This window comes from Eleginops maclovinus, chromosome 19, assembly GCF_036324505.1.
Source record: "Eleginops maclovinus isolate JMC-PN-2008 ecotype Puerto Natales chromosome 19, JC_Emac_rtc_rv5, whole genome shotgun sequence".
Classification (NCBI taxonomy): Eukaryota; Metazoa; Chordata; class Actinopteri; order Perciformes; family Eleginopidae; genus Eleginops; species Eleginops maclovinus.
Genome location: NC_086367.1, coordinates 4153180 through 4162376, shown reverse-complemented (window position 1 = coordinate 4162376; position 9197 = coordinate 4153180). Strand labels below are relative to the sequence as shown.

General features: G+C 43.0%; 1 protein-coding gene across 1 annotated transcript; it reads right to left on the bottom strand.

The window, feature by feature from the left end:
* Positions 1-47: 47 nt before the first annotated feature.
* Positions 48-7980, bottom strand: LOC134881359 (uncharacterized). The gene is made up of 2 exons (XM_063908627.1): positions 7548-7980; positions 48-7351 (listed from the first exon to the last, which is right to left on the bottom strand). The coding sequence occupies exon 2, from the start codon at positions 6694-6696 to the stop codon at positions 793-795; it is 5904 nt and encodes a 1967-aa protein (XP_063764697.1). The 5' UTR covers positions 6697-7351; positions 7548-7980; the 3' UTR covers positions 48-792.
* Positions 7981-9197: the final 1217 nt, after the last annotated feature.

The following is a 9197-nucleotide window of genomic DNA, read 5'->3' as shown; positions in this document are numbered from 1 at the left end:
CAAAGGCAATTTAGCTAGATACAAATAATGCCTTGACAAATGCACTTAAGCAAGCTAGCATCAAATAGATAACGACATTATCATGAAATGAATCACATTACTATTTACATTACATCATTTACACAAACGTAAGAAATGAATACATATGAAATAGACAGTACATTACAATGAAACACATACCTCGCTCCGCATATCGAGGGGTGCTAAAGAGTGGTGATCCAGGGAAGACTGCCGCCATTAACTTAACGTTGGAGAGCTAGCTAGCAACTTCATACGTTATTTTTTAAACTGCTACTGCCAAGCAAATAGAGCACTCATTCAAACGGGTTTGACCAGGAATGCTGCAACGTAATATAACACTTCAAGGAACGCTTTAGAGAACACGTTAATTTAAAGTTATAATACTATTTTGAGATCTCTGACTCTAGACATGCATTGTCTTGTAACGTGCCTTCTTGTGTTATACCTTCAGCGAGCGTGCACGTTCTGGAAGGATTGGTTCACCGTGCAGATAGCATGATGTCAAAATAAAAGTCACATGAGATAAAAAGTAACTCAGAATAAAGGATAAAATATAATAACAGGATAAGCATAATAGACACTGCTAGTGGCCATCTACACTCCCACCACTCATGTTATGAAAAGTGAAGACAAGGATCAACCTGGCTGAACGGCTCATACTTGAGTCCTATATCTGTATCAGTGTTCTAGATATGTGCAGGTGAGTACTAATTAGTAACTAAGAGAGGGTAGCCTGTCATAAGAGGGATAAGGTGTAGACAACTGGACTGATCACTCACTCTCGAGGAGGAGAACTAGTTTCTGAATGGGCCTTTCTATAATCAAAGGTTTGGTAGGCCGATCTTGTTTCACTGACGTTCTTTCTCCTACTAACACTTTGACGCGACGCACTAGTCCATCACTCTCCTTTGTGGTTTCAACCACTCGTCCCAGGTGCCACTGATTTCTAGGGGTGTCTTCCTTTATAATGACTAAGTCATCTACCTTAAGATTGCGTCGAGTCGTGTGCCACTTTTGGCGCGTGGAGATGTTCATGAGATATTCTCTCTTCCAGCGGCCCCAGAATTGTTCGACGAGGTACTGGACTCTTCGCCACCTTTTAGCTGCATAGACATCCTCCTTCTCAAATTTGCCAGGTGGTGGAAGGGCAATCTTTGACTTCATCAGTATGAGATGGTTTGGAGTTAATGGCTCAAGTGAGGCAGGATCATTCACCCCGTTTACAGTTAACGGACGGCTGTTTACAATAGCCATTGCTTCATAGAACAAAGTACGAAGGGAAGAGTCGTCGAGTCTGCCTGAGTACTGACAGAGTGTGGCATTTAGGACATTACGGACAGTCCGAATCTGGCGCTCCCAGACACCGCCAGCGTGACTTGCTGAGGGAGCATTGAATATGAATTCACATTGCCTTTCTGCGAGGAAGCTCTCGATTGTTTTGGTGTCACATTGCTTCAGTGCTTCTTTGAACTCATTTTTTGCTCCCACAAAATTGGTTCCTTGATCGCAATGCAGTTGACGAACGGCTCCTCTGAGACTGATGAAGCATCTTAAGGCGTTGATAAATGCATCTGTGGATAAGTCCTCAAGCATTTCAGTGTGTACAGATCGAGAGGCAAGGCAAGTGAAGATTAAGCCATAGCGCTTTTGCTCTTTGCGGGCTTTCTTAGTGATGAATGGGCCGAAGCAATCGATGCCGCAGTATGTAAAGGGAGCAGAGACTTCTACACGCTCCTTAGGGAGCTCTGCCATGCGTTGTTCTTCTGCAGGCCGTCGGAGTCTTCTGCACTTCACACATCTGTGTATCAGCTTAGCAACTGACTTACTTCCACCGATGACCCAAAACCCATTGGCTCGAAGTTCTGTTAGAGTTTGGTTCCGTCCTTGGTGACAGATCTTCTCGTGGCAGTGGGTCAAGATCAGCTTGGTAATATGTCCTTCTTTGGGTAGAATCAAAGGGTGTTTGACTTCTAGGCTTAAGGATGACTGATCTAGTCTACCACCGACACGAAGTGCTCCTCCTTCTAAGATGGGATCCAAGCGAAACAGAGGGCTGGAGTTTTGAAGACTTTCTCCCCTTTGAAGTATCTTCATCTCTTGGGAGAATGCTTCTTCTTGTGCAAGCCTCATCACTGATTCGGCAGCTCTCTCGCGTTCTTCCACACTCACAGGTTTGCCAGGATGGGTTTGCTTTGAATTCAGCCTCTTGATTCTTGCAATGACCTTCAGGAGTTTTGACCAGGAGGAGAATCTATTTAGACGGGTAAGAATGTCTGACTTGGACGGTTCAACTTTGGTTGCAAACGCCTGTATTTGCCTGACCTCAGGATCACCAACAAGCAACTCTGGAGTGAGGTGAGACTCTGGATGTATTTCCTGTTCCCGCAGGAACTTGGGTCCCGGTAGCCAGTTTGTTGAGGAGATGTCTACTGCATTGAGCCCTCTCGACGCATGGTCAGCCGGGTTTTCTGTTGTATCTATGTAGTGCCACTGGCTGGGGCTGGTGTGTTCTCTGATCATTTGCACACGATTGGCAACGAAGACATGAAACCTTCTTGCTTCATTGTTGATATAAGCCAGGACAACTTGGGAGTCGGTCCAGAAAAATTCAGCATGGATCGGCATTTCAAGTTCGTTTCTCAGCATGACACTCGATCTTACAGCGACCACTGCTGCTGAAAGTTCCAATCTTGGAATGCTTGTGAGTTTTGTAGGTGCAACTCTAGCCTTTGCCATCACGAGGCTGCAGTGAACTTCACCATCTTCATTCTTGCTTCTCAGATAGGAACACGAGCCATATCCTACATTGCTGGCATCTGAGAAGTGGTGTAGTTCCCTCATGACAGTTTTGTGGAAGCCTTGTGGTTGGTAGCATCTCGGTATTGAGACTTCCTTCAGCCTTTGTAGGTCGCTCTTCCATCTCTCCCACCGTGGACTTAAGTCTTCGGGAAGTGGGTCATCCCATTCAATGCCTCGACGGCACAGCTCCTGGAGGATGCACTTTCCGGTTAGGATAAACGGAGCCACGAATCCAACTGGATCGTACAAAGAAGCAATGACGGATAGGATGCCGCGACGTGTGGAGGGCCTGGTCTGTGGGTTCACATTGAAGCTGAAAGTGTCATGTTCAAGGGACCACTGGATACCGAGAGCACGTTCTGCTGGAGCTGCAGTTAGGTCCAGATTGAGTGGTTCAGATGTGACTGCTCTCTCAGTTGGGTCCACAGAGTCCAGGACTGACCTTTCATTTGAGTTGAACTTGTGTAGACGTAGGCCTCCTCTCTTGCACAACTCTCGTGCTTCAGCGATCAACTTCTTTGCTTCCTCTACGGAGGGGACGCTGATGAGCCCATCATCGACGTAGAAGTTCTTTTCAACAAAGGCTGATGCTGATGGGTACTCTTCCTTGTGTTGGCGTGCCAAGTACTTCAAACCGAAGTTGGCACATCCAGGTGACGAAGCGGCGCCAAATAGGTGGACAGCCATTTGATACTCTTGAGGCTCTGCTTCGAGGTCTCCATCCTCCCACCAGAGAAACCGTAAGTAGTTCCGTAGTTCAGGAGAAACGTAAAACTGGTGGAACATTTTCTCGATGTCGCATATGATGGCTACAGCCTCTTTCCTGAAACGACAGAGCACTCCAAGGAGAGAGTTGATCAGGTCAGGACCTGTTAACAGTGTATCATTTAGTGAGACACCACGGAACTTTGCTGAACAGTCGAAGACGACCCTTAGCTTCTCTGGCTTCTTGGGGTGGAACACCCCATGGTGTGGTATGTACCACGTAGTCTGCTGTCCTGTTGCAGGAGAGGCTGGCTCTGCGTCGCCTTTCTTTATCATATCTGCCATGAAGGCCTTGTACTGTTCTTTATACCGCTGGTTAATTTTCAGTCTTTTCTTTAGGTGCTGCAGTCGAACTGTAGCCAGCTTCTTATTATCTGGTAGCAGAGGAGGCTCTGTGCTCTTGAAAGGGAGGGGCATTTCATAGTGTCCATCTTTCCTTTGAGTTATGTTGTCACTCAGGAACTGAATGAAGTGAATGTCATCTTGTGACACATACTTGTCTTTGTCTGCATACTTCCTTTCATTGAAGTCTGATTCCAAGGCCTTCAGCACGTCAGTGGTTGATGGCGCTGGTATTTCCTTCACCGTCACTCGATGGACGAACCTCTGGTTTCCCTGCCGATCCAGATGTGGATTGGATGAGCCTACGATGCTCCAGCCGAGTTCCGTTCTCTGGGCGAATGGATCATTTTCGCCTCCTGTGATGACTTCCAGGGGGGCTAACGCGAACGGGCAATCACTTCCAATTAACAGTCCCACCTCACAGTCCTTCAGCAGCGGAAGTTTGTTTGCTAGATGCTTTAGATGAGGCCAAAGCAGCGCTGTTTTGGAAGTCGGAATGTAGGACTTATCGACCGGGATGAAGCCACGAGTGTAAGCTTGGCGTAGCTGAATCTGTTTTTCAGACTGTAGTCCTCGAACTTGTAGACCGTAGACACTTCTACTTGCTATGGGTGTGTCAACAGCTGTCATGGTGCTCAGTTTGAGCTGTACTGGTTTAGTCTCCACATTCAGCTCTTCGAGTAGGTCTTCCAAGACGAATGTCGAATCACTCTGCGTATCCAGAAGAGCGTACGTTATAACTTCTTTCTGTGGTTCATTTGCAGATGACATGAAAACAGGGACGATGCTTGATGTAGCAAAGACACGCTGCGTCACTGCATGGGACGTCACCTTGATCTCCTCCTGGCCTTTGTCTGTAGAAGTGGACTGTTTCTCTTTTGCTTCCACATATCGTTTCTCTCTCTCTTCATGTAGGCAGGTGGGGTGACGTCTGCTGCATGTGCCACAAGTGTGTCGTGTTTTGCAATCTTTACTGTTATGTCCTTTTCTCAAACATCCGTAGCACAAATTGTTTTCCCGTATGAAGGCCTTCTTATCTTCCAGAGATTTAGCTGCAAAGGTAGGACACTTTACGACGCCGTGCGTCTCTTCTTTACAGATAGGACAAGGTGGCCTTGACTTGGTGCTGAACACTTTCTCGACCTTCTCCCAGGGATTGTTCCCTTTAGTGTTTGTGTGAAGTGCTCTAGCTCTCTTGGGCTGCCTGTCATCTGTGTCCTTGATCAGAAGTGGAGAGGCGACAGGGTTACAGGCTATCCGGGCCTCCTTTTGGATGAACCTTGTGAAACAGGAAAAGCTCGGGTAGTCCCCAGATTCGTCCAACCTTTCTGTGACGACTCTGCTCCATCTTCGTGTGATCCAGTCTGGTAATTTCTTCAGCAGCTTGTGGTTCTCTTCACAATCGTCCAAGATGGCCAATCCTTTCACATGAGGCATCGCTTCAACGCATGCCTGCAGGAAATCAGAAAACTCTCGAAGTGCAGCAGGATCACTGTTACCAACCTTGGGCCATTTCATGAGCTTGTCTCTAAAGGCCTTTTGCACAATGAAGTGGTTTCCGTACCTTTCTTCCAGGACTTTTAAGGCACCCTGATATGCTTCTTCTGAGTTTCTATAGAAGAATCCCTCTACAGCTTTAAGTGCTTCTCCACTCAGATAGTTTTTTAAATAGAACATTTTTTCATGAGCTGGGAGAGGCTTGCGGTCTATGAGGGCCATGAAGGACATCTTCCAGTCTACATACTTTAGGGCTTCACCGGAGAACTTTGGTGGCTCAGGAGCAGGCAGGCGATTCATACTGAGTGAGTTAATGAGTGCTTGGGTAAGGTCTTTCTCAGGAGGCGCTAGCGCATTGGCGTGTGCTTGTGGAGGCTGGTATGCGTTGGCCTTTGGATTAAGCTGGCCTTTGTATTCAACTGTGAGATCAACAGTCTCTTTTAGCCAGTTTCTGGAGTCATGTTCAAGGCTCTCGTATGCGTTTACTCTCGCCTCTGCTATTCTTACTTCTGACTGTGCTTGAATTTGCTGTAGTCTTTTCTTTTCCTGACGCATGTTTGCCTCTATCTTTTTAAGAGCTACTTGTTTTTCTTCTTCCAACCTTTTAAGAACTAGCTGCTTCTCTTCTTCTAACTTGCTAAGAACTTCTTCTTGAGCTTGTATTACATACACTGCTTTAACCTTTTCCTGTTGAGCTGCAAGTTCTGCTTCTGCATCTACATGTTGGCTTGAGGCCTGTGAGTGGATTGAATTTTCTGCTAGAGAGTGTACAGTATCTGTCTCTGTGTGTCCGAAGATAGATCCATACTCATCCTTCTTAAGTGCCATCCTCATTCGTACTTTCTCAAGTTCTGGATTGAAGACCTCTTCAACAGTTTCTAGCCGCTTCTCTATTATTTCGCTGATCTCTGCAGTGAGTGCTATACAAGCATCTATTTTTGGTACAATGTCTGGAGTGGCATTGTGGTTGCGTTGAATGGGCTCATAACATTCACTTACTGCATTGTGTCGCATTTGGATTTCTTCTCTGATTTTATTTAGTTCATCTTGAGAACAGAATGATTTTAGCGTTGTCCTAACCTTTCCTGCCACCTCTTTCCAGGAGCCATAAGCTCTCATGAATTCTCTCTTATGTTTAATGGCTTCCTGTTTGTGCATCTCTAATCCCTTTTCTGTAAATGCTCTTTCACGTGAACTAGATCTGACTGGCTGTGGGTTATCGGTCATGGGTGGGTCATGTGTGTTAGTTACTTCTTCCCTATCAAGTGACATTTTGTTAAAGTTGTGTAGCTGTTTGGTTATATTGAAGTAGTGAACTATAGTTTAATGACTGAAATATAGCTCAATACTTCTCTGCAAATACTTAATATCAAACATGCACTGGACGAGTAGCATCAACAAAATGTAGGCTAACACACAAACAGCTTAGCAATGACTGCTAACATACAGATTTACCCATGAATGAATTTACATTTAACAGGTTCAGTTTGTTCAATTTTTTTTTTGTTAAATTAATTTACCCTTCTGTATCTTTAAATTCACCTTTCATATATGCCTATGATTAAATCAGAGCATCAACCATGTAGGCTACAGTATATTGTTTATAAAGGTGATTTCAGTCCATTAGACCTACATAAATATCACTGTTCACAATCGAAAAGTCCCTGTGATTTTATGCAGCAATCAACATAAACGAAATGGACCGGTCTTGCCTGGATTCCGTTTGAAGTGAGGGCGTTGGAACAGTAGATAGCAGTCTTAGAATGGCGGATGGCAGGTCCTTCTCACGTCGAGTTGAGTTTCACTCCACGTCGAGCAGTCGAGTTTTCACTGTAGCGGCCCCTCAACTTGAATAAACAGGCTTGGAGTGTTTCCTTACGGGTGTACTTTATTCAGACGAGTGTGCATTGCACAAACACCGTGAAAACTTAAAAGGAAAATGACAAAGGCAATTTAGCTAGATACAAATAATGCCTTGACAAATGCACTTAAGCAAGCTAGCATCAAATAGATAACGACATTATCATGAAATGAATCACATTACTATTTACATTACATCATTTACACAAACGTAAGAAATGAATACATATGAAATAGACAGTACATTACAATGAAACACATACCTCGCTCCGCATATCGAGGGGTGCTAAAGAGTGGTGATCCAGGGAAGACTGCCGCCATTAACTTAACGTTGGAGAGCTAGCTAGCAACTTCATACGTTATTTTTTAAACTGCTACTGCCAAGCAAATAGAGCACTCATTCAAACGGGTTTGACCAGGAATGCTGCAACGTAATATAACACTTCAAGGAACGCTTTAGAGAACACGTTAATTTAAAGTTATAATACTATTTTGAGATCTCTGACTCTAGACATGCATTGTCTTGTAACGTGCCTTCTTGTGTTATACCTTCAGCGAGCGTGCACGTTCTGGAAGGATTGGTTCACCGTGCAGATAGCATGATGTCAAAATAAAAGTCACATGAGATAAAAAGTAACTCAGAATAAAGGATAAAATATAATAACAGGATAAGCATAATAGACACTGCTAGTGGCCATCTACAAAGAGAGAGAACGAGGAATTCATTTTGAAACCGCAAAGGCTCATATGCTTTCCCTGAAACCTGACCCGGTGTCAGTTTATTATCATCGCGTTTATCTCCAGAGCTGATCTTTAAAGTGGTTGTCAATGATTAGCCAAAAACAATAAAGCTGCACAGTAGTAGCACCTGGCAGAACTGCAGGTGTTTACAAAAGTTTAGAACTGTGATCAAGGTCTGTTTATCCTCATATGAACCTGTTACCCTTTTATTGAGAATATGTAAAAGTTAACCAAAACTAACAACTGAACAAAAAGATGCAGCTGTCACTTTTTGACGGAGGTGGAAGGAGCATTCCCATTATTTACATAAAGTAATAGTAGCAATACTACGGTTTTAGTTACTGCGTTCAAAATTGTATTTAATAAAAATGATGTAATAAGTACCAAAAGTAAAAGTACTCGTTATGTGGAATAGCACATTTAAGAAACAAATATTTAAATGATTTCATAAAGATTATTAGTGCATTAATGTGTTGATCAATTCAATGTTGTATTGGTAAATGTGGGGTTTATTTGAATTACTCTATGCACTACTGTTTAGCGTAACCTATAATAATATATGTGTCAATTTATATTTTGTATTTACCTAAATCTGCAAAGTGTAACTATATGAAATAAATGAAGAGGAATGACAAGTACAACATTAGCCATCAAACGTAGTGGACACAAAATATACAGTAGCATAATGTGAAAATACTCAGGTAAAGTACAAGTACCTCAATGACAGTACTTGAGTAAATGTACTTTTTGACCTAGCAATGATTGATTTCATGGAAAGAAATGTGTCAAAAAAATGATAGGTTCCAATATATCAATAAAAGAATATATTTGTGTCAGGAGTCATGAACAAAAACTGAAACAATAAGATCTAAGTAGCTTAATCATTAAGAGTATAAACTTCATATCAGTATACTAACTGTCAGAAATGATAAGGAAGCTTGTTTGAAGTAGAAAATAAATCCTTTGTTTGTCCCGCAACAGGGAAATTTAAATGATAAAACATTTATTAAAAAACTGTGAATTTTGTGTGCTAATAATAATAATACAATAAGTCAAAAACAAAAACTACATTTATTTTAGCTATTCATTTAGGTCTGTAAAGTAACTATTAAGCCAAGCTGTCAGAAAATGTGAGTATAAAGTACAACATTTTCTTCAAAAATGAAGTGAGT